At 40.1% G+C, this 26593-nt stretch overlaps 1 protein-coding gene across 1 annotated transcript in view; it reads left to right on the plus strand.

The window, feature by feature from the left end:
- The first annotated feature begins 19983 nt into the window (after positions 1–19983).
- The window catches only part of CARD11 (caspase recruitment domain family member 11), a 44117-nt gene continuing 37507 nt past the window's right edge, over positions 19984–26593 (plus strand). Inside the window, exon 1 of the mRNA XM_065644701.1 lies at positions 19984–20048. Within this exon, the coding sequence (XP_065500773.1) occupies positions 20036–20048 (13 nt within the window). The 5' untranslated portion in view covers positions 19984–20035. The remainder of the gene's footprint in view (positions 20049–26593) is intronic.

The following is a 26593-nucleotide window of genomic DNA, read 5'->3' on the forward strand; positions in this document are numbered from 1 at the left end:
CGCGCTCGGTACGTGCTGGGGATCCGGCCGGACAGACGAACCGCGGCACGAACGCTGCAGCAGCTCCGCAACAGCGCAGGCAGAGCCGGGCTTAAGATCTGCCTGGTTTGAACATATGCATTCCTAAATATGAAATATGCATCTCGCTTTTTTTTCAGCATGAAAAGGAGGAGGCTTTCTTTCAGTGATGTATTTCTGTGGCATATGCCATGGCATTGTTCCACAGATGCTATCACCACCACCACGTTACAGAAATACTCATTTTCCAAGCTCTGTGACTGCTCACAAGAAGCCTGAACCTCTTGTAGCTGTTCAAAGAGTTTTGTACAGGAGAATGATGTTCTTCTGCTATATTTGGAAGAAGTCAGCATTGTGCAACTCCTACTCTGCATGTTCATTTCAACTCGTAGTAGTTTATGCCACGGTTCCTCCGGGTGTTTTTGCTTCTGGCCGTAGTGTTGCTGCATCACTGAACCATCGTGCAGGTCTGCGTGATGATGGTGCAGCCTCCTCTTGTCCCGTATTGCAACACAGTCTTCCAACAGGACAAGTTGTGAAAGCGCTTCCTTCTTAGCTATTTGTTCTTTGTGTGGATGCACACGTGCAAACACACAAGCACCTTCCAGTTTCTGTATGTTTTGTATTTTATGTGCTGTAGCTGTATGTGTTGTGCATCTTTAGGCATTTTTAACTTGGCTTATTAAAGAACGATACGTGAAGAAGACAACTAATTCGTAACAACAAATGTGCATGCAGCAATCAAGTACATTATATTCAAATAACGAGGAAAAATGCCTGTAGTGATATGCAATAGTAGAATAGTTGTTGCTCTTTCTGTACTGTGTTCAAGTGCCAGAGGGGAACTGGTGCTGAAGATGAGGATAAAGACTGGTGGCTGCGTGGCATTCCTGATGCATGGCTTGAGGGCTGATAACAGGCTGGGGGTTAGAATTAGAGTCTGTAAATCAGACAAGTGCTTGGAAATTCTGATCTTATATATTTGACCTCTGGGATTTATTTTTGTTTGGTTGGTTTTTTATTGATTTACACACAGTTAATGGCTTGCTGGAATTTACTGTTAGTGTGATGTGGGATGTAGGGATATAGTATAAGGGAGATACGTCCTGCTTTCAAATCCCAGAGTTGCTGGAGGTTAAAACCTTGTAAAAAAAATAATATGCAACAAAGGAGTGCTAGGAACAATTGCTCTCTATCTTCTGATCCCAGTCACCTGACGTAGGTCCAGGTTATAAAAATCAAATGTCTCCTTTCACATGGGTAGATTATTATCCATGGACTCGAATGGTTTCTGTCACTAACCTGTGACTTCCTGTTCCAAATTTCAATTGCTTTGCTTTTGCAAATGAAGACTGTTTGTACTAAACACAGGAATTTCTGTTGTGTAGTTTATGTGCTCATTGTGTGAATGACTAAGAGAGAACTTGACTCCCACATTTGGAAATCTTATCTTCATTCTTTTTGTCTTTGGTCACTATGTGCATTGTTAAGGAACAAAAATTTTTTTTCTTCCTCCTCTTTTCACTTCTGAGTCCTCTTGCAGTTCAGAAAAGGAAAGTGCTTAGATGTGTGACATTTTTCTCTTCTGCTTTCAGATATTATTTTAAAGTAAACATCGCACCTCGTCAGATCAGAGATTCATTCCTTTCCTACTAAAGGAAATAGGATTTAAGGATATAATCAAATTTAAGAACTCTATTATATTTGTTCAGACATAACTTTAGTAAGCACCATCTATCTTTGAGTAAGACAGAAGGATTGCATAATTAAATATAGTAAATGATACTTTTCAACAGTTTCTAAAAGAGCTACATCCTTTAGAACTTCAGTGAGACCAGAGCATCTGATTCCCTTAGTTGCCCTTGCAGTCTGTACTGGTGTGGATGGGGAGCAACCTCAGCTGGGCCATTCTTGGGCTATGAGGTGACTAGTTTTACGGCTCTGTTTTTCTCATGCCAGCTTGGGGAATGGAGCATTATTCATTGCAATGTCATGCACGTTACAGCTCCAGAAAAAGCCCTCGTAATTCCTGCATATGCTGTTGTACACCTAGATCAGCGTTCACCCTGAAGTTGTGCTCATTGATTGCAAAATGTCATGTGCAAGAATATCGCAACTCTCCAGAAATATTCGAAGAGGAGCTAGGAGCTGTGAAAGCGAACAGACTTGGGTATGTCTAGGGGATGTTACTAAGGAAGCAGAGCAAACCGTTGCAGTAGCACTAAAATACCAGTAACTATACCGCAATTATACCAGTATTTTGTGCGATACACAAAGCAGGTTGGGTTTGAATTACAGAGCTGTAATTTATGCTTTGGGTTCTGTTGGTTACACAATCCACTGGATCCCCTCTCCCATAGTTTATGATGCCATCAGAAAGCCTGATGGAATTAGAGCCCTGTAATTCACAGCGTGTAATTCACGCATGTTTTTTTTTTATACTTCATATAAAATTATGAGTGAAATGAAGGCCCAGCCTGAAACAGAATTAAATTCCTGTGAAGATATTGGGTCATACAAAAAAATATTTTATTAGCGTTGAATTGTTCGATGTCTGTAGATTCAAACATATGCTTTGAGAACAATGGCAGCTATGAATGATTGTAATGGTTCCTTGCTTGTAATCTGAAATAATTAAAAAAATACAAAATCACACTCCTTGAACGTGGGGAAATAGACGTCAGGTAGGGAAGGGTGAGATGGAACCTTGTAGTTTTTGAGTACATCACCTGCTCATCTAGTTGTGGACTGGAATAACTGCTGTCTAAAGGTGTTAAGGTGACATTTATCAGTCCTGGGATCCAGGTAAGCGTGGTTTCAAGAAACTGAGCAGTTGCGTAGCTTCTGAGTAGGGGAACCCAAAGGCACTTTTGCAAGTCTTCCCCGGTACATGATAACTAGTCACACTAACTGATGTTCTCTCTATGCCATAGTATTAACATGAAGATTTTGGCCATGTCGATTCCCAGCTCTCTATGAGGGTGAAGTGCACACTTTGAGATCCCATACTTTGCAAAACAATAGATTTTAAATCTGTCAGTGGTTCAGCATTGATATCCACTACAGACATTTAAACAGTGGAATTTGATTAAGAAGTTAACTATATACCATGAAAAAAAAACCTTAGTGGGCATTTCTGATTAAATAAAAAAGCAGCAGTTTGGAACCACTTCATGCTGTAGCAGATTAGATTAGAAACAGTACTATTGACAATACCTCAGTAGTCATGAAGGTGAAGTATAAGAACTTTGGTCATATGATGGCAGAAATATGAAAATACATGTGTCGATCATCAGGTGTACAACCAAAACTGCCAGTGATCAGCACCAGCTTTTATGTTCACAGCTTTTGTCAGTTTAAGTTATATTTATAATGATGTTTTAACATAGTTTTCCAAAATAATAGAATCATGGAGAAGAAATGATACCATATATCACATAAACCTGGATGTAAGAGGTACAATACTGCAGTAATGGAACTTCCAACCTGCTGGGATACCTTTGTAAATGGAAATTGATTTTCTCAAGGATTCTTTACTGGGTGAAATAAATTAAATATACATTTAGTTTTACCAATTTAAAAACCTCTTTGTTAAAATAAGAACAGCGATATAGAGGCATGTTATAATAAATTAAAGCAAGATAAATTATATCCAGCAGCTTGCTGAATACTTCAACTTATGAGGTTTTTAAAAATCTGAAGAATACAATGGGGCCTCCCAGGAAGATAGCCTGCAGATGTCACTGAAACTCTTTGACTCGTTATAGATTATTTTAGCTTTGATTGTGTAGCTGTGTGTCTAGGCTCTTTTTTCCTCTTTCCCTTTATGCTTTTAATTTAGTAGGATTCTTCTCGTGAATATTCGAGTTGGAGTCAGTTTAGGCCAATAGGCACAAGTATGACCTTAGAAATAAGACAGTCAACCTCAAAACGCTACAGTTTCTACCCAGATGCTTAAAGCTAATAGATTTTTAAGACACAGATGAAATTGTTGTGCTCATTTTGCTAGTATAATTTACTACATCAATGATCAAAAAGAGTGAAAAAACAGAGCAAAAATGTTAATTTCAAGCACCATTACAGAAATACAATAAAAAAAAAAATCAGATAAATGTTCATTTGCTGTAAACTGACAGTTGTTAAGAGCCCATTGCCCTAAAGCAAGTTCTGCTTGTAGCAACAGCAGACCAAGGTCACTATCATTTGTGAAATGCAGATTACTTAATGGGGATTTTCGTTACTGTTTTAATAGAAAAAGAGGGCGATTTAAGCAGTGTTTCTTCAATAAGGAAGAGTCAGCATTATGGCGATTGTGTTAATACGCTGCTGCCCGTTGCTTCAGTGGCCAAGGAATTCTTTAAAAAAAACCTAAGGCCGAAGTCTCAGTGTAACCCTGTGGTCAGCGTCCCCTGCAGCCCCGCCAGCCGCTGGGTGGCCGGTCCTCAACTCCAGTTGCTCTCGACCGTGGTCCTGTGCGTTAACATCTCCGTTTCAGCCGCTGAATTCCATAGCAAACGGGATCTGAGCTGTGCTGGCTCTGGTGTAACACACCTCCAGGGACTGGCTCTGCCTCTTTGCTGGCAGAGCCGAATCTCCAGCTGAAGATGGAGAGTCACGTATTCTGCTTTACTCGTCACTCGATCAAATGTTGTTGCACCATTTCACGATCACATAACTTTGTCTCCTCAAGACCCAAACTGAACTGCAATACCTGACAAAGCTCACATATACAAAAAATTTACTGGACTCAGGTGACCACAGTAGATCGTTCTGTAGCTGTTTCCCTCTGATGAAAATTATGTGTAAAGTAAGCGATACCCAATATAAGGGGCATTCAGGGTTAAAACTAAATGGCATTTGTTGAAACATGGGTCCTTTGAGAAGATTTTGGACTCTAAACAGGTACCAGAGCTGTTTCTCTTATAAGAGCTGGAAGGCACCTTAGCTGCTCAAATCTGTGTAAAAAGTCAGGTATGACAAGTTTGCTGTGGTTAAAGCTGTTGTGCATATTTACACCTCACTCTGGATCCGAGTCTTGATAATTGTTTGGTTTGCGTTACTTATAAATATCTAACAATCAGACTTTTTTTTAAACTAGCTGTTGAGTACTGAAGGTATAGTAGGAGAAATTTAATTTGGAGTAAATATATTTTTTTTAAATAAAATAACTTCTCCAGTGCGCTTTTGCATACCAAACAGGCCCAGTGCCACTTGTGATATACTTCATGCATTCTGACATTTTTACGTTTTCAGCTAGATAAACAGGCAGTACACAGCAGAAGTGATTGTATTAGCTTCTTAGTTTCTGCACTGCCTATTGTATTAAATAATGGCTTAGAATAATAAAATAAATCCAGTTCATGCATAAAGATGATTGGAGTGGAATATTAATGTGCATAAGTTCAGACCTTGAGTGTAGCACCTTCTGGGAGAAGCCAGACTCCATGTTCAGTAAATGCATGTTCCAATCCTATTGAGCACAGGGGAAATTAATTTTTGGAGCCTGAGAGCTGTATCAAGTCCTGGCTGTGGAGGTGGGGACACAGGCATTTCTTGCCGTGAAGGATTCAAGTAAGCTCACCTGCTCTTCCATGAAGATTTCACCACAGAGGCTATGCAGACGTTTGTCTTACTATGAATTAGAGCAGATATCTGCTTCCTCCAGTCTCCTTACATCTTATCTCAGCAAATACTCTCTGCTTTGGATCTCCTTGTATAGAGCATTGCAGAGCAGAAAAGCCCCGCTCACGGTGGAGTATTTGTACTCGTGTCAGCGAGGAATAAATTTCCCTCAAAGTCCTTCTTATGCAAGATTGAGTACACTTTGCAGATTGTGGAGCTACATGTGCAAATATCCACTCTGGGGAGCAGCGCACTTGTAATTGGTAATTTGCCCAGGTATCAAGGAGCTATTTGTGCTGGGAAACATCATGCATGACAGCAAGTTGTTTTCAGAATTAAAGGGTATGGTACCTTATTTTGCATCCTGTTCATTTTTTTTTAGGTGTTTTTGCTGTGATAAGGTAGCAAGATTAAATCCACGAATTTCTGCAGTGCACTTGGAGTGCAGGTAAGGGTATGTATACTACAGTTTCATGAATAGGGAAACTACCAGAAAAGTGCAGTGACTTGAGTCTGCGAACTTCTCCACTTTTAGTGTTATGAAAAGCACAGGGACGGAAGTGAACAGTATAGAATAGTATAGAATAGAAGCAAAACCTTTGCTTTCTTACCTGTTCATATGCATTTTAACTTCTGAGACTATATTTTCTCTTTAAATGGCAAGAAAAAATAGCCTAGAGAAGCTCATAGAAACCTTAGGAAAATTTAAAATATTCCATCTGTGAACCTTGTTGCAATTAAAGTATTGACACAATCAACAAACCTATGAAATTTTACCAAAGGTAGCTCCACAGGAGTTGCAAAATTTTGTGTGATAATTAATATTGGAATAGCATATTAATTAATTTAATCATAGTATTAAAAATACACGCATAGAGTGGAAATCTGGGGGTAGAATTCTAAGAAAAGACCACTAAGAGATGAGCATTCCGCTTTCTCGTGGCTCTCACATAATTTTGTGATTTCCAACTTTGTTGGGCTTTCTTCCAGTAAAGAATGAACTCATTGCTGTCAGGGCCTGAGCTGTAAAGAGAAACCTGCATTTGTGATGAAATGAATGGAATTGGAAGGATCCAAGGTTATTCCAGGATTTTGCCACAGGCGCATATATATTTGTCCTAAAATAATTTTAAATAGACTTTTCAAGGTTATTATAATTTTCTTATTTTTAAAGAGTTGTTTTCGTATTTAATAAAGGAATTTGGCTATAAGTTTGCATATGTTTCCACCCAGGATATCTTTAAAAGTGAGAAGGAGCAAACCAGAATGGCTTTATATTACTCGCGGTAGTTCTGAGGAGATATGCTTATTTATCCTCTCCTATATTTGATCACAGCTTTCATGTGAAATATATCAGCAATACAGACAATGACAATAGCAACACAAATAAAGGAAGGATGTCTGATCACCACTACCCTAACCTACACCCCCGAAAAGAATCCTCACCTTGTGTAACTAAAACTTTGAAAAGTAGTGATGTTATTTATAATTCTCACAAACAAGCACACTGGAAATCAAGGAGCAGCCAAGATAATATCAGTCTATCAAAGTGTAGATATTAGCCATAGCTGTATTTAAAATTATTTCTAATTGGAGTGTGATTCTGCATAGTTCGTACCCCTATGCAAATGCGAAATGCAGATAAGGTTCTTAAAAAGAGGCATTCAGAATAGCACATACTGGGGAAACACAGAATGTGGAATTCAGAAGCAGTTGCTTCGTAATTTTGTGTATTCTATATGTTTTTATTGACCCAAAGTGATCTGTTTCCTCATGAACCTGAAGAGGAGACACAATATCACCAGCATCCACTAACGTTTTGGAGACCCACTCTGTGCGGACTGCGGGGTTTTGTGAATTAACAAATGCTCTAAATGAACGCAATAAAAATAACTCAGGGATGCTGCATGGCAAAATGGGCTTTGTTCATTTATTTCTGACACGAATGGTTTAGTTTTAATTATTTATAATACTTCACAGTGCATTGGTAAATGTACTGCAACATATTTTGTAGAAGTAATGAAGTCGCTGAAACAGCGGAGCCCAGTCGCAGCCGTTCGGTACAGCGGGGAGTGACCGCTGCTTTTGCTTTAATTTGTTTGTGGTATGGAAACAACCACAGCCACAGACTTTGCTCATCTGGACGTTTTGTTTCTATTCACACTGGCAGATAGAACTGGCACATCAGGTGCAAATAAGAGCTGAGGGCCCTGTGTTGGGGATGGTGCAAGTGTTGTGCTAAGGGATGGGGAGCTGCTGCTGGCCTTCCCGCTCGGGGGCTCAATTCATCAGTGTCACACCTCCACATGGTAGAAATCAGTAACACAAGGTCAGCCGAGACAGTGCTACTGCTGGGGTTTGGGATGGCCAAACAGAGACAGCAAACGCTGTAAGTGACTGGGCGTAAATGGGAACAAGAAGTTAAGAATTGCAAAGTGTCTACATTCTCTGCTCTTGTCTTTCAGAAAATTATATGTGCTCTTACATTGGTGTTGGGAAACAAATAAGGACTTGGTTTTGGAGACGAAGTTACGTTAGATAAACTCGAATCTCTTTCATATGATATTGCATGGGAACCAAGTAATGATATTGTCTCTTCATGCAGGAACCAGGAAAAGAGTACGGCACTTAGGGAGGGAAATGTAATAACTTAATCTATAATAAATACAAAAGAAATGAGCAGAAGTATATTTTAATCCACTTTTCATTTTTTTCCAGAGCCCAAAAGTTCATTTTTCATTTTGGCTCTGCTGGCTTCTACAAGTTTGTAAGTTCTAAAACCGTTCCATTTAAATTTTCTGGGTTTTATTTTAGTACTTTTTGTATGTTTGAAGTCATTAGCTATCTGAATATAAAGATAATGTATGAGATTATCTGCTCTGCATCCATGTGGAGGTAATGGAAAGTGTCTGGTTGGTGGGGGGTTGATACAACCTGCTTGAGGCGGTGAAAACAGTCAGAAAATCACACCATGGAAGAAGTCTTCTTTTTATCTTTCGTGTGGAAAAAAAACCCACTATTGATATCTTTAACACTGGAAATAATTCAGAGAAATTTGTATCTTCTTTTCACCACTTTATGATATCAGATATATCCATATAAACATGGAGATGCTATACAAAAGCAATCAAATTTAGTCTGGATCTATACGTATGAAAACATTTTACTTCTCAATAGTACTTGCAGCACTCATGTTAATCTCTGATGACTTTGGAGAGGACCAGAAATGTTAATGAACAGCCCAGCTTGTGTAAGTTCTAGGATCATACAAATTCTGGAATATGCTTTGCAGGCTACTTTATTCTAAAGCCTTTCTCCTGAAGCCACCTTCCTGGATTAACATGGGAGTTAAAATACAAACCTTGATCCTGATCCTGCAGAGACTTATTAATAGCCTTACTGTTATGCACTGATACTCCGGCAGGACTGTTCCCAGTATGGAGAGGTAAGACCCACGTGAGACTTTGCAGGACTGAGATCTAGAATGCTATCTTTGTCTTCGTCTTCTTCCTTAATTATAATAGTTCATGATTTGGGGGACAGTTGCCAGCTGCCTCAGTTACAGGTAGCTGCAGCGCAGCAGGTTGTGTTTGTGCATTGATCCTACCAGGTCTGACTTTACAACCCCGATATCATCCAGTGGCTGAACCTCCAGGCAATGCGTATTCTTTTATTCTCTTACTGTCTTTTGCACCATGACAGCATTACACTTCGCTTCTGACAATTCCAGAGCACAGCTGGGTGCTGCCTTCTCTCTGTCCTTTTCCTTTCCATGGAAGCGCTGAGTATTCATTAGAAAAAAGGAGAGATGCTGTCATACCCAAAGGTGTCTCCTCCACTGAAAGTGGGTTAATCTGATTTCTGTAATCAAAGAGAAGCAGTTGGCCTTTGTAGTGCCCCTTTCTCTGCTCTCAGGGTCATGCCAGAAAGAATCCTTCCCTACTGCACGACCTTCACCCCTGCACAGCGTACGGAGACGTTCTGAACTGCTGCAGAGGATGCATGTGCTTTGTTCCAGAAATAAGATTTGCCCACTGTCTATACAGTGTGCACACTCCACTGCACGTCCTGATACCTCTCCCTATCACTCCTCTTCTCTTCAAGGACAGCAAGTTCCTACGAGGTCTCCTGTGATGCTCATGCTTTTCTCTAGGCTTGTCATAGCAGACATTGTGTTCCTGCTTCCCAATTGTAAAACTGTTGAGATTTATATAAACAAAAGTAGCTGTCCTGAGCACACAGATTCATCCACCTGAAGTGAAGCTAAAACGTTACAGGTAAGCCTGCAGTAGTTGTGTAGGGGTACCGTGTAATGGGACGATAAACCACACAGTTACTGCATTCTCAGATGTCATTTACTTTCTCCAGGGCAGGGAAAGCCAGTACGGGGTGAGCAATAATGGTCTCCAGCAACTATAAAAGCAAAATGAAAAGTGACACTTTTTAATTCAGCAAAAACTAAAAGCGAGTTCTCCTTCCCCACTCTGAACACTTGAGTTTTAGCTTTCAGCCAGGCTGTCAGTTTAGACTAGGCTCAGCAAAGTGAAAGCCTCTGCTGAAAGCATTTTATCATCATCTTAATCTTTATCTTCACTTTTTCTTTCTTCTTAATTCATCTTTACTAGGCCTTTATTTGCTTACTATCACACTTGTTTTGTTTCTTACACCTAAGGCTTCCACAAGGGTTTCCCGTATGGGAAAAAGGTTGGGCCTTCATTTTAATGTAATAGGGATCAAGTCGTGCTATGTCTTAAAGGGCACTTCTTGTTTGCCTGTAGTGAGAATAGCTGTGTCTGTTCGGTAAAATTTCGAGTCCTGTTGTTTTTTTTTTTTTTCCTGCATGTTTAGGTCAATATTACTGGGTTTCTTTCTTTGGGAAGGATGGTAACCATTGAGCACCTCAGATCAAGGGCTCATAGAAATGTACAGTGCTACTTATAGCCAATGTCTATTTCTTAGTTTTTGATGAGAGAATGCTATGACTGTCTGCAGAAATGTGAACTAATTCCTGGCCTGTTCCAAGAAATCAGTACAAAATCTCCCCAATTGTCTGCATGTTTGTACTTTTGTCATTACTGGTTCTTCTACAGCTGCTCAGCAACCCATTCCACCAATACTCTATGTCCAAGTTTTACTTCTCCATTCTGCCTTTTCACTTTCATCATCCCGAGTGTAGTATTCATGTATGATGTTTTGACCCCATATAGATTCCATATATAGAACTTTCTCTTTTTCCTTGCTGTCCTCTCTATTCTTCTCTGTGAAGCCATCATGTACCAGAGTATTTCTCATACAGGTCTTAGGCCATAGACTCCTGTACAGTCTTTGGACTAGAAAAGTGTTCTGTATGTATGAAAAAAGTTATAAGACAATTTTGCTACCCTTCCTTTTCCACTAGTTTTATTTTTGCTTGCTCATCTGTACAGAACTATGGAGAGCTATGACTTTTGGCCCAGCAGATCTCCATCTGCTGGCTACTAATGGCTTGTACATTTGCCTCTGCAAAGAGTTTTCTGAAACTCTTGGACTCATCTTCACTACTCATCTCGTCTCCAAATCCTGCCTACTTACTACATTATTACCTAGGTACTTTGTTCGTATTTCCATACACAGGCCGCGTCCAAATGTGAAACATTTTCTAGATCTTCTGTACTAAAAAAGTAAATTAAATGGGATTTATACCACTGTAGGGAGGATTACCCACCCTCTTCCTCATCCTTCATTAGATTTCAGAAAATTGCTGGCTGTTGGTTTGTTACCGTCATGTGTTGGGTTAACCCTCTGTACAGAGAATGCTTTATGTATGCTCACTATTACAGCAGGATATTATTTACCAAATTTAATTTTGCTTGTACTACAGCACACTTTAAAGTAAATGTGCAACTTTTAAAAGTGTATAGGGATTTTCCAGTGAGGCGTAATTTTAACGAAGCTACGAATGTTCAAGAAATCCAGTCACATGTTAAAGAGATGACCAAAAATATGTTGCTGGACAAAGCTGGACTCAGATCCAGCCACTTACTCACCCACTGCTCGTTTCAGGGTCTCGTGGGACGGCACCCGCTGGCGCTCGCGCAGGCTTTCTGTGGAGTTTGTTTCCGTTTCAAAAGCTGGTCGCAGTTCGGCCATCTGTCTCATTCCCATCTCTGGCAAGCAGAACTAAAGATAGCATTAGTGCAGAGGTTTCCAGCCTCTCAGAAATGCAAACCTTTCGTTTCCTTCCCGTTTGACCCTTCCCGCTCCTCTTGCCTGCGCACGGTCAAAGCACCAGGTGAGGATTTGACACTGTGCTTCCCGCACGGGGACCCCCAGTCACATGCATGAAAACAGTTCCCTGTAACTGCCCCAGGGCACTGCCTATTTTTCCTTCTTATTTACTTTCGCATGAATTCCCATATTGGAAATAATAAGCACTTAATTTCAGAATGTACTATTACTGAAATATTTTTTTAATATTAAAACCAAAACCAAACAGACAATTCCTAGAACAAAAAGGCAGAGAAAAATCGGATTCTGTGTTTCGACTCCTCTTCCAACATTTTATGAGCATCGTATATCTAGCAGTCACCAGCCAGGCTCTGTAAGAACAGAATAGGGCACAGATTTCAGAGAGCTCTTACCAGGAAACCAATTCCCTAATGTTCCAGACTGGTACTTTTCTGAGTAGTTTAGCTCTCAGCCTTCATGACAACCTATCATCAATTTGTTAATCTCTCAAGACCAAACCGCAATATTGTTCAAACACTTGGCTTTGTTCCGTGGGAAGCTGGCACAGCTGGAAATGGATTATTGACCACTCAGGAAGAAAGTTTTCTGTCTTGTTTGTTAAGTGAATGATGCTAAAAAACCCCCTCGAATCACCTATTAATGAGCTGTTAAATACAGTGAAAGCAAATATACTCACAGACACACATTCATTTTTCATGATCAGAGAAATACAACCACCTGTGGTATAATACACACATGACTTCTGTTCAGAAGAAAGGAAGGCAATTCTCTAACAACAGGTATGTAATTGGTAAAAGACCCTATGGTGGTATATTTTGAGAAAGAACTATTTCGTTGTGGATAAATCTTCAGGATTAGTGTAACAGTTAAATTCCTCAGTTATATTGGAGTAGAGAAAGAGCTCAACAGATCCATGATAGAATATACAACATCGTTTGTTTCATCAAGTAAGGATAAGAATTTGATGTAGTAGTTGCAAGGGGAATATATAACTCCCTAAATCCTAATATAAAATGGTAGTTCTCTCCTTCTGTCAATACTCCTAAGGTTATCGCTTCTTTGTCTCACTGAAACTCCAATTTAGGAGTTACTGGTGCTGCTTAAAATTTATGAGTTTTACTCACTGGAAGTTTAAGATTAAAAGTTTCTAAACGGTGTTTCATGTTTTGGTGAGCTGAAATAGGATAGATGCATAATTTGATGCCTTTTCAGAAATAGACAATATTGCTTTGTTTTAGCCAAAACTTTTTAGACTCTTAAAGGACATTGTGCAGTGTTGTAAATTTTAGACAAATATATTTCTTTCAGGTTAAACTCTTGTATGAAGGAACTGTGTCCATCTCTATGTTTTTTCCCTCCTAAATACAAAATATAAGATAGACACATTTCTGTGAATGAATGGAGGTCAGTAAGCTCAGCAGTGGTCTTGTGGGTTTTACACAAGAATCAGGTAATTTACACATTGAACCAGGTAATTAGTGTAATGTCTCGTAAAATCAGACTTCAGTTTTATTAAAGATCATTAGCTATTAATGTAATAAATTTAAGAAACTATTAAAACTGTGGCAATTTGGATCTATAGACAAAAACCTAGAGTTGGCCTATGTATGCTTAAATTAATTTGATTTCCATTACTTATTTTGATATGTGGTATCTGCATTCAATTACATCTGGTGAATCAGAAGTAACTTCGTGAATGACAAGTGAATTACTGTTTATTACAAAGTTTATGGCCTGTGATGTGTGTGGGTATATGAGTATTGGAATGAAGTGAAATGAAAGTCCTATATATAGATGTAAAAGTATTTAATATTCTAGAACAGAGTTGTCATGCAGTGTCAAAGCGTTGCTTTCAGAAATCTATGCTATTGTTTCAAATAAAAGTATTAAAAATTCAAAACCAGGTATTCATATAGTCATATAGTTTTATGGCTATGTTTAATCTCACATATGTAAAATCTTCAGTGATATATGACCACTGTTTATACACATTTTAAGAGCTCTTCTGCAAGAATGTGTAGCGTCCTTCCCTTGGGAGCTACGTAGTTTAAAGGAAAATGAACATGAGAGCCTGGAAGAACAAATACACCTAAAGATGAAAAAATAATTTGTGAGTAAGAAGTCATAGAGAAATCGCACAAACTGACCAGGTGAAACTTGACGATTTTTATAAGCCAGTTCAGTGGAACAGGCTGTCGGAACCACTCCGGAGTTCCGCGCTACCCGCTGCTTCTGCCCCGTCTGCAGTGCTGCCGCGGGCGTTCCCGTCCCTGCCTCGGAACACACCTTACGTTCCTAACCTGCCTCTCAAACCTCTGCTTTCAAAAATGATCATCGCTGTTCTGGTAGAATTCCCACGCGTATGATGATGGCTGAATCTTGTTCTGTTTTAAAGGAACTATAAGGAGAAATAAGACGTAACAACACGGTAATACCTCAGTCTGACCTCTGGTCTCTGATGACTCTCCCATCAAATGACTGACTTAGCCCAAGATCCTTTTGGCAAATTCCTGTTCCGTAACCTTACCCACATCTCCTCTGTAATGAACCAACTCGTGTTCCCGCAGTAGTTTCTTTGCAAGAGAAGTGTTTTTCCTCAAGGACGGGTTCAACTTCCAGCTTTGGGAAGATACAGTTTCTGTTCTCTGCCAGAGATGGATCTTTGGTTTGACTCAATATAGTAATTCTTGTTTTTATAACATTTACTTATGATATGCTCATGTGGGGCAGTTTCATGTTTCTGGTTTTGACACATCTCATTTATATAACAGTTTCAAGTTCCAAAATGTCATGGTTCTCTTTACAGATGAGTAAAGTGAAGAGCTCTTAGATTATGTGAATCACACAGGATATCTGTATAAGACCTGTAAAGTTAACCTGACAGTTAAAAAGTCCTTAACTTCCAGGTCTGTGCTGTGTTCACTGGATGTTTAAGCTATTGAAAACATCCCCTTACCCTTCAAACTATGTGGATTAATATATAACTTTTTTTTAGATATTGCATCATTTATAGTATTAATTAACCCTAATGTTATTTTATCTGTGAGATATATCGTCTCTGTGAGCACAGCACTTAGCACAAGTTTTCCTCCTGACCTTTTAAAGAAGCTGTACGGAATAAAAAGGGAGAAAATGTGGAAGAATGCAAGCCATTAAAACTCTGCAGTTGTTTTCAATTTGTCTCTGTTAAAAATAACGCAGATATTTTTAATTAGAGTAAATGTTGACCTATAAAGAAGACAAGAAACTTTCCAATTTAAAACAAACAAGTAAGAGTAAGTAACCTGCCTCTCCTTGCGTCTACTAAATTTCAAGTTTGATAGATTATCCTTCAGATTCCACATATGTTAAATCCTCAGTCTAGTAATCAGAATACATATTGACAATGTCACTGTTGCGTACGTGGGGGAAGATGGCCTTGTGTTTTAAGCAAAAGATGAGATATGGGACTGATTATTTAGAAAAATTTTAACCAAAGTTGTAGAACTAAAATTATTTTTTTCACTATATTTTCTAGTGACAATGCGCTGAACTCTGGTAAGGTTTTTTTGCAGTAACGGTGATTTGATTTTCCTGATCCCTTTTATTTTACAGAAAATACTATTTTATAAGTATTTGCCTTGATTTTTTTAAGTAGTCCGTAAGAATTTCTTAATAATTGAACTATGTGAAAAAAAAGTATTTTTTTCACTTTTAGTGGGGAATATATCAATTCCTTATCTCCCCAATACTTCATCTCATCTGTTGAGTATGGCTATGAATATCTAATTCATTGGTTGCTGTGAAACTGTTAAAGTTTAAAGACCCTTGGATTTTAAGCCCTATGGACATATAACTAAAATCATAAGAACCTGAGCTATGGCTCATACCAAGTTTTGATGCATAATATATGTGTCATGAAAAGAGAATGGTTGGAGTAATCACTATCTTTTGTGGAAAGAGCATCACGGAGCCTGGAGCTCCGTTCCCTTCGGCCCCAAGAAGCGGCAGAACCCATCTGGGTTTTTGCTTCAGCAGAGGGCACTTAATATCCCCTGCGCTTGTGAATCCAGCTCCTGGAATGGATTTGAACCGAACTTTTCCATAGAAAAGGAGGGTGAATATGCTGACAGCTGACACAGGCAGATAAGTCCCATAATACCGTCGAGCTCAACAGAAACTGTGCGCTTTGTGCAAAAATACGTAAGCCCCACCGCTGTCAAATGAAAGAGAGAATTTTATACTCTCTCTTACCCCACTGATATATGTTCGGCTGTCATCTTATTTCATAGTTCAGGCAATTGAAACACTGTTTAAATGTGTATCATAAACCTACAGATGAGAACATTTCCCTGCTGGATTTAAACCATTACCCCCAAAGGTGTTAAAGAAACCCTGCCGTGTGTCACTTTTTAAGATCAAGGGGCATTTTTTTATGTTAATGCCTAGAAAAGGCAGATGAACACTAACAGCTGCTTATCCACAGGCTGGTGAATTGAATAGGGAAATACTTCTGTTCCGGAAGTCAGATCTCCGGAGAAAAATGACAAATTGTGAGCATCAATAAGTAAGAATGATAGTCTCTAAGGATAGTTAAGCAAGGCTGATAATATAAAATATGTAAAACATGGAAAAAAATAGTTAATACTTCTTTTTCTCTTGCTCAAGAGTTGAAGAGGTTGTGTAACCGATATATATGATGCTACCGTGCTCAGGCTTGCAGGAGAAGTGCAATATATTAATTCTCAAATCACTAGTTTGTGAAATGCCTTTCTGGTACCCAGGGATTTTCAGGCCTGTTAGATGAATAAGGAGTCAAGGGCAGTCTCCTCATGGGCTGGGATGGCTCTCTTGGGAGAGAAAGGCAATGGAAGAAAAGGAACAGCAGATAAAGAGCTGGACAGTTTAGTGTTTCTCTGCTTCCAAATGCTGATTTTTTTTTTTTTTTTTTTTTCCCCCAGCTCTTCAGTCTGCAACTATTTAAAGCTATCTAGCAGCTTCATTTCTGAGTTATGGCCTGTCCTCCTGAGTGGTGATGAATCAACTCTGAAAAAGGCATTCTCTAGGAAGTCATGGTGTACAAGGAGAACCTTCCACAAACTTTATATAAATCCTGTGGGACAGACGGAAAGAGAAACTTTCCCTGGAGACCCGAATAACAATGCTGTGGTATGAAAATCGCTATGAGCAAAATACTTAGGAGGCCAGCAAGAACGTGGAGGAATTTCTAAGATGCCAAGTCGTCTCTGCTGTTTGGTCACCGTAATAGAATAACAGAATGACCTTGAAACTTTGCTGGCTTTTTGGCAGGGATCCCAAAGTAGGGAAGGGAAGTTACAGCATCATCAAAGGGCTTAAAACGCACTCGCTATTCAGGTTTTACCATCAGGGCTCAGATCATGCAGAATTGGAGCAACTGGAAGGAGCTAAGCATGCTCAGCTTTTCTGAAGTCTCTTTGAAAGACAGAGACAGCAAACATACCAGACGGGTCCCGCCAGGTGGCTGTCCTGTGAGGGCACTTTCTTTGCCAGCTGTGGTGCAGTTAATTGTTTCCTGCATCAGGTTTAGTGAAAGAAGACTGAGAAGCCATAATAAAAAAAAAAAAAAAAAAATTGTCACCCCTTAACTGGGCAGATTAGCTAAACTAACAGTTCCAGTGGACATTTTTTGATTAACACAAAAAAAGAAAAAAAGAAAAAAAAAAAGAAAATAAATAGATGATACAGCCAGGTTTCTCTTAGAAGCAATTCAGTTTTCTCATTTAAAAAAAAAAAAAACCTAAAAAAAGAAAATTTCCTGCTTCCCTGAGTGGGAAGGGTCAAAAATAATAAAAGACAGTTTAACCAAACTTCCAAGTGCACATTTTTCAGCGTCACTTTAGGCCCAGTGAAATGTGAGATCTTCTTTAACACAGTTATTGTACTTTTTGAAAGCTGTTGGTAATCAAGCAAAACAAAAGCAGAAACAGGAACAAATTATATCCAATGCCTTGCTTGGCCCTGGAGGGAAGTTTTATAGTCTACTGTCTGATATCCTATTTGCTGAAGAAATCAAGGACAGAAGGAAAAAGCTGTAACGAGCCTTGATGAGTTTTGACTTGAAGTTCTAGCACGTTTTTCCTTTCAGGTTAGGAACTGCGTGTGGAAGATCGGTGGTTTTTAAATCGAAGTGAAGCCACAAAGCCTCCTGCCAGCAGAGTTCATTTCTCTGGTTGTGTTTAAGATGGTTCCTCTGCAGGCACAAACCAGCTTCCTCTGTGAAAGCAGCAGCAGCTCAGAAATAACTTCGGTCGGTTTTGATGGAATCATTGTAGGCCTCGATTCTTATAGCTAGATTTCACAGTATTCCCTGCCTTTCCTCCAGTCAGGAACTGCAGAACCTCACCTGTGCAGGTGTCACCTGGATAGATTTTCGGCTGCTCAAAGCAAGAAAAATTCCTGCACCGTGTCACATGCAGCTTGCAAGTGTGTTCAAAGGTGAATTTTGGTAAAGTTGTTCCAGAATGTAAGGAGCACATAATAGGATAGTCCTCCCTGGAAAATAAATGGTAGGAGCATAGCGTGTTCTGCTGTTGCTCAGTGGGAGAGAGGCATTCCTGCCTGCTTTAGTCTTTGAGTTCGTGATTTAGAGAACTGGAAACCCTTCCCGTGTTGTCCTTGTGGCTAAACTTGGGCCTCAACAGTCCAGCCAGAGGTGCAAACGTGTGAAACTACAGGAATGATAAGGGAGAATCAGAGCAGAGCTGTCCTGCACGTTTTGCTGCCTGGAATACATTCTGCTCCCTCGTGATTTTCACAGGGTTCAGGTTTTTGTTTTGATAAAAACACTTTTGAGTGTTATTGCACTAATACTTTGCGCCTTATTTTCTCCCTTACATTTCTTCTTTTCACTTTATCATCTCACTTCCTCCATTCTGTTGTCTTTGACGCTGCTGTATCCTTTGATAGTTTTTCCACTGTACTTTTAGACTTACTTTCCATTCGTTTTGCTTTTCTTTATTCTCTAACAACTATTTTTTCCTTTCTCATTCTCTGACTCCATTACTGTCATCATGCTTTTTTCTTCCCACATTCCTAAATTATCTGTTATCAGTCATTTATGTTGATTATTACCAGTGTTTCTTCTTTTTTTCCTTTTAGTTTCTCTCATGAGATAAAAACATACCAGTGCACGTATGAAGATAGTTGCTTTCTTCTAACCACAGGACCTATTGCTGATTCCAGTGAGGCTTCAAAGCATTAAAGCGATACAAGATACTGTGGCTTCTTTAGGTCAGCAGAAACTCCCTTTGGAAAATAGATTATTTTACAGTTGAATGATACTTTAAACAATATAACAATTGCATTACAGTAAACCTTGTTGACTACTTTTTTTAACAAAAGCAACTATTATTAAAATAGGCGTTTTCTTGAAAAGCCTTTGAAACCTTGGGAAAACCCAGAACTCCTTCTGCCTGTTCTTGAAACTCTATTTTGTTCAGTCCTTTCTTTCTTTCGCCATTCCTGTTTGCTTTCAGGCCACCATGTGCACTGAGAAGCAAGAGCCGCTGCTTTGTGGTCGGAGAGGCACAGCACCAGGAAGGCTGGAATTCAGCACGTCCCCTTCTGCCTGAGGGAAACAGGCACTAAAAGTCTGGAGAGCTGGACGGGAGACAGAGCAGACCACGTATTTTTCTCTGTCTGAGCCACTCTTCTGTGGTGCTGCCGAGTGTGCCTGCTGCCCTTCCTGGGGAAGGGGCAAAAGCGCCTCTTTATTTGCTTACAGCGGTTCTTCGGGGCTCTGCTGTCACCTGCGTGCAGAGTCATTTGCAAACAGGCTGTATCGCTGGGGAGCAGAAATGTGTTTTTTTTAAAACCCTAAGCAGATTTATAGTCTGGTTTCCTGTCAGATCTTTGCATTTTCCTTCTCCGCCCCTCCCAGCCTCTGACACACTTTTTCTTACTTTCTGTGCCGCTCTTTGCTCATTCCGACACCAGTGCACTTGCTTCCTTCGTTCCTGATGCTCCCTAAACTTTTAGCACTTTAGAGGCCGGGGGGGTGTTTTGCTCCTTGTGTTTCCTTTGCTTTTCAACACCTGCAGAGTACAAATAACCTCTCCAAGAGTCCCGCAGAGACACTGGCAATTGCATGGAGGCAACGTAGGGAGCTGGAGCCTGCAGCAGCTGCAGCAAGAGCGCCCGGTCACTCATGAGCGCCCAAGGTAAGGAAAGCAGCTGGCGGATCAGCCCCACCTCACTGCTGGCTGGGACGGCACTTTAATCACTACGAGTTCCACTTTCACCTTCTTTGTGCTCGTTTTCGAGAGTGTGTTTCTTTGCAAACGGTCGCATTCGTGCCTTCCTTGCCCTCAGCAGCTCTGGTTGTGCTTTGCATGCGCGGACGCTTGGAGCTCAGGGTTCGGTGAGGTGAACAGGCTGTAGCTGCAGATGCGAACGAGTTCTTACAGCAAGTGTGCATTGGGAAGGAGAGTTGCAATGGAGGTCTGGAGAAGGGAGATGAAAGGGCTGATCATCAGCACTGGTCTCCAGGGAATCTCTGGTTCTACCCGTAGTGTGTTGTGCACTAACCTTTTCTTTAAATCTTTTCACTGGAGTTTTACGCTTTCTGTTAACTAATAAAATCTTTCTTCTTTGTGTTTTTTTTTTTTAATTTTCTCTTTTATTTTGTTCTTTTCACTTTATTATTTTCTCAACCCTGTTATATCTTTTACTATCTTTTTATGCCTGTTTCTCATCAAGCTTATCTTCTGTGTGACAAATGTTCCTCTTGTTCGTACCTTTCCTTTTCCTCCGCCTTCTCTTTCTTGCCTGTGCAGTAGACTGTACATCCTCCCCCGTGGTCTTAATTTTTCTCTCCTTCCCCTCTGTCAGTTCCTTCTCTGTCTTGTGTTCCCCTTTCCTATTCCTGCTCACACGCACCCTTGCTCCATCCGCTTTCTCATGCACACAGCGCTGCCCTGCTAAGTTAATTTTGCACAGTGGTGTTGCCTCTGCACTGGGTTGTCCTTGCACACACATGCTGCTTTCCTGTCTGTCCCTTTCATGTGCAGAATTTGCATATTTATGGATTTGGGGGTGCATCCCAAAATACAAGACTTTTCTACTTGCATAGCTTTCTTCCAATTCTCGGATTCGTATTTAGTCATTCACAACAAATAACCCCTGTCATCCTGCGCCTCTGTTTCTTTCTGTCTCAGACAGAATTTTCTAACACCTATAACACACTACAGCTTCCCCTCTACTCACAAACACAGCCAGCCCTGACTTGGTGTATTCTATCCCTCTCTTTCTATCGTCCCACTCCTTCCTAAGCCCTCACCGCAACTCTCCACCAGGTTTCTCTGTCTGTTTTTATCTTGATGTTGCATTCATATTGGGAGGAACTACTGATGCATATGGACTTACTCTGTGCCGTCTTAGCATCCCCACCGAGTACCTGTAGGGGAAGCGGAGGAAGTTTTGCAGTCTCGAGCTCCTTTTTCCTTTGCAGAGTAAGTACGCAGGCTGCAGCAGAGTCAGAGCCTAGTGATGGGACTGAAGGGAAAAGAAAAAATGGGAGAGCAAAATGCAAAATGGCTTTGGAAAACTGTAGAAACAATTGTAGGCGGTCATAAGCATTTTTATGAAACATTGTAAGGTTTTCATCTTCCTGCTCCACAGCAGAACTTCTGGTCTGACACTGGTGTAGTGTTTGTCCTGCTGATTCCTATGGGATTTCAGATGTCAGAGGCAGAGGTTCTCAACTCTAATGCTGTAGCGGGAGTAACTTTGCTCCTAGGATCTGGCAACAGCTCATTTCTTTTATACCAGATATACTGGTGAGTTACCAAGACCGAGCATGGCTAAAAACTGCATCCAAAGACAATAACTGGTATTCTTCCTTAAGTTTGTAACCTTTGAACCAGATATGACAAATAAATACATATCTTTGATGAAGCCTTTTAGCTTCACCTTCTTAAGCAGGACTATTCAGAATGAAGATTTATTTCTAGGAATGTTCTGGTGTGGGCTTTTGGGGACTGAGTAAGGATCACATATTAAACTCATCTGAATTAATAAGAGAATTATTATGTGGGAGAATTCTCTTAGCAGCCTGTGCTGCTTTCTCAAATTGTCCATCTCCTTATGAGTGAAAGGAGCTTAAATTTCATGTTTGCAATTATAATATATTCTTTCTGATTCAGAGCTAGCAAACTGTGGCCTTTGAGCTGTGGGCATTCTCTTCTGAATACAGAAGCAGGTACATTAAAATATCTGTGTCTTTTGGATCTTGTGAAAAGTCCACAAGCCTATAACAGTAAAATAAGAGCTGTCATTTTATGACTCTGTCTTACTCTCTTACAGCTCATCTTGTGATGTGAAAAGTTCCTGTGTTCGTTTTAGTCATTCTGCAAAACTTGTATGATGATTTTGGTTTTTTCAGTGTTCTGTGCCTCCATTACTGGTTCTTTTTATAAGGCCTAGATATCTCCCAGAAATAAATTGGCTGAGACAACATCTCTCCTCTCTCTCCCCATCCTTCCTCCTTCTTTTCATCATGATAGTTTGCTGTCTGTTGAGTTAAAAATGGGCATTGTCAAAGTTGGGTTGTGGCAGCTGCAAGGGGACCTGGAACCAGAAATTCGGGGGGTGCGTGTCTGGTTTCTTGAGTCATGTGAGCCTGGAAACTTCCCATCCTACCCAGCAAATTGCTGTATTGGGAGGCCAACCCCAAAACAGAAATTCAGAACAACGTTTGACTCCCTATTCTTATGTGAGTAGTTCCTTCCAATTAGATTTAACTCTGAATTAAAAGAAAAAATAAACCTTCAACATGGGTGAAAAGAGAACCATCTGACTGCAGGTATCTGTTTAAATTAAAGGCAATTAGAACCTTTTCTAGAAGGATGCATCCCAAATAACTGGGATATACTGAAGAAATCTGAATGCGATATACCAACTTACCTTGGTTTATATGCTGTTTCTTGGTGAAATTTTCAGTCAGACCGATGGAAGGATTGCTCACAGAGGATGTTATAGAGATCCTTATTTCTCCCAATATTAATCCTATATTATTGAGAACAAGCTAGCCACTTTTTAGCAGATCTCTCAGCTCTCTCTTTGATATTGAAATGCGTATTTCATCAAATGCAAACGTTTCGCTTAGATGTGGCCATTAAGGTTGTGTAACTGTTGGTGGAATCTGACCTGTGGCAGCTTTCTTTTTGAGTAGCCTCCATAGTAATCTAAACTTAAAAGAACAAGGAATATGGGACCAGGTCTTGTGACTTTCAAACTGGAGGGTAAAACCAGAAACCTCACCAAGTTTAGTGGAGTTTTGCCACTGATATCAGCAAGAAATTATTTTTGTCCTGGCTGTTTTGTCACTGCTGTCTGTAGGATTTGCATTCTCAGAACACTGTCCGCTTTGCTGAGAATACAGTATCTGCAGTGAATCTGCAGTTCCTTTTTCAGAGCAGATGATGGGGCTTTCTCAGTTGTACATGTGATAAGATTCTCCTTCTCCTCCCTTCCCCCAAACTCTTTAAGTGCTGCCGTCACCCTATAGTCTGGGTCAGTTATTTAATGGCAATGAACATTTTCAGGAAGGTAACCTTTCTGCTTGTGATTTGTTCAAGGACTCTGGAATTATAATGGTTGCTGTCCAATGTATATAATTGGTCTCGGTGGCACACATCCAACGAGTGATAAAAGCTTCTTTCTCTCGACTTCTTTAGTCAGTATTCTCTCCCCATCTTACCCTCTCACTTTTGCTCCTCTCAGGCAAAAGGAGATACCGTGACGGTCTGTTTAAACTGCAATTTGACCGAGCGGCAGATCTGCCGTATCCCCCGTCATGGTGCGTCCTGGCTGGGGGCAGTGGGTGATTCCTCGGCTGGAGGTTTTCACACTGACTTCAGTTAAACATAAAGGTCTTTTCTGAACTTTGATTTTGAACGCTTCTCTTCTTCTGTCATCTTCTGCCAAACAGCTGGGCTCTGGGAATGGCGATAGTTTGCGAGTACCACGAATTCACGTGCTTAATGATCTACAGGGAGCGCATTTAACATTTTACCAGCGGGTAAGGCCTTTGTACTTTTTACACAAAAGGCAAAAACACAGGGGTTTTTTCACTGCTTATAAAACTACGTTACTAATAGCACCAAAAGTTGGCAACGTGTTGTGCGTTGTCTGCTATCACTGCTGAACGCGCAGTGGAGAGAATATTCTTGTTATGTTAGTCCCACAAAACCTATTTTATCTTCAGTGCTGGATGGGGCATTACTTTCTAATGCTGCCTGCTTCAGGGAATCTGTTCAGCAACTCAAGAGGAAAGAAAAATTTGTCAAATCTCACTGGAAATCTATCAGAGGTGTCAAACGAAATGCTATAACATTCTGGTTTTGTCAAAAGGATAAATGTATACACAGCTGTGTATATGATGTTATTTGTAGTAATTGTTGCCTCAGTGAATTTGTGTGTGTAAAGTAATGTTGTGTAGTATTAACGGGTGTTTGTTCCGGTCCCTGAGGCCAGTTTGGCCTTACACGAAGATGCTTGTTATTTGCCCACGTCTGATGGTCAGCCCTGGGTTCTGTGTAACAGTGCAGGGGAGGAAGACGGCTTCGTCGTAACCAAAGAAAGGATTCCCACTGGCCACCTGAGCGCTGGTTGTTTGCTGGCAAGTTTTCCTCAGGTTATAACTGAGGCACTGAAGAGTAAATTTAACATAAGGTTTCCATTTAAAATGAGATAAGAATTTTTTTCCATTCGTATGAGGAAAAAGCTGTATGCTAGCAGTACATATATGGTTATCATTAGCAGTTAATGGATTGTTTCCACTTCATTTTTTACAGCTCTGTATGTATATAAACATTTCTAATGTGGCTGTGCCCATACTTGAAATCAGGATGACTATGCTTAATAGGTTGTTACACACATTTAATATATTTGAGCACAAAAGGAAGTTCTGCCAGGTTTCAAAACATCAATAAAGAAACCTTTCAAGTGTTTCCCTCTGTGAATTCAGAACCCTGAGCAAACTGGGAAAACACCTGAAGGTTGCTTCAACTCTTTGTCTAAAGATTGCACCAAATACGTTTAATTTCCAGACTACAATTCGACTGGTGATTGAATCTTTTTTCCTTGATCATGAACTGAAAGATTATCACGTTTATAAGATCATTCGAAGGCTTTTAGCTTTTAACATCTCAATTAAAATACCAGTGACTTTTACCATGAACTGACCAAACCGGTCTGTTGCATGAAGCCCATGTTTAAAAGAAGGTTTTCTCCCTGGTTGCAGTTTTGCAGGGATCCTCTCCAAAGTCTGCGAGCGCATCCCAGTCTTTTGCGAGACAAGTCGCAGTGTTCATCCCGCAGCTGCTGCCTGCATCTCTGTTTCTCGGCTCTTTCTGAATCAGAGAATCATTTAGGTTGGAAAAGATCCTTGAAGATCATCAGGTCCAGTCAGTAACCTCAGGCTATCAAGTCCAACACTAAACCATGTCCCTGAGCACCATGTCAAGGTAGTTTCCATTCCATATGTTTTTCAAAGTTTATAATGATGTATTCACTAAAGACTTGCACTCACTGAAAATATAGAATTCCATAAATTTCCTCCAACTTCTTTACTGTTGCAGTGCTGACTTTCTCCTGGTAAAAAAAACCAAGCTTGAGATAAGACTCTTCTCTGCTACTAGACTGCTAATCTGCCTTCATAGTTCCTGCCAAAACAAGTCAGAATAAATCTCACTGTTTAATTGTTTAAGAAGATTTTGGGTGTGTTTCATCCTTCCAGTAACATATTCCTGTTTTTCTAGTTATGTATTATTCAGGAGGACCCAAGACTAACAAGTTTTATTGTAGAAGGTTTAATTTCCTTCTGTCTTTTATTATCTCATTTTTGGGATTTATGCCGTGAAAGATATCAGTGTGGTGTGAAACAAAAACATATTTAACCTTTTGTGTTAGGAGAGAAAAGAGCGTGTTTTTCTTCTGCTTTACTTGTTAGAAAAAAAGTGTAGGAATATTACATTTCCTGTAAGGCTGGAAACACTGAATTGTTTTTTTTTTTTAATCTGCAAGTCTGTTCTCTGAAGGAAAAATGATACTTGGGCATTTTCATATGGAGTGTTAGAATACAGAATGATGTTTTTGTGACTTGCCCGTATCTAGAGTGAGAGCAGTATCCAGGTGTTTTTGCTGGATTAAATGCTGTTGACAGCAACACCTTCAGCGAGTCCCTGAACAACTGGGGCTGCACATCTGGGAGAGCAGCGTCTGGCTTGAGAGTTACTTCAGAAGCCATGTGAGAATACGGTATCAGGAAGGACTGAGCTTTGTCACCTGCAAGGAACAACTGGGAAATGCTACATCTAAGACAGAAGTGGTCAGAATTTGAATGTCACTTTGAAGGCTGTGAGTTTAATGGCAAGCTCCTGTAGCACTTTCTGCAATGCAGAAAAATGGAAACTCATTGCAATTGCATCATTAGAATATGATAATATTACATAAATCCAAAGCTATTTGGGCAGAGTAGTGTTATAAATATTGGATGCAAACCTGTTAAATAGCTAATGCCATTAGCACAGACCTAGACACAGTCTCTGTGCAAAGGGGTAGTTTGAACATTCAGCTACTGTGAGGAAGGAACATGAGATAAGGCAGAGGGTGGTTTGTTCCCGTTATTTTGGTCCTCACGGGACATCCCGACTCCTCTCTACCTTCAGTCTGAACCATTTGTCTGACTTACCTCACTTGTCTC

The sequence above is a fragment of the Caloenas nicobarica genome, chromosome 14 (assembly GCF_036013445.1).
Source record: "Caloenas nicobarica isolate bCalNic1 chromosome 14, bCalNic1.hap1, whole genome shotgun sequence".
In the NCBI taxonomy this organism is placed as follows: domain Eukaryota; kingdom Metazoa; phylum Chordata; class Aves; order Columbiformes; family Columbidae; genus Caloenas; species Caloenas nicobarica.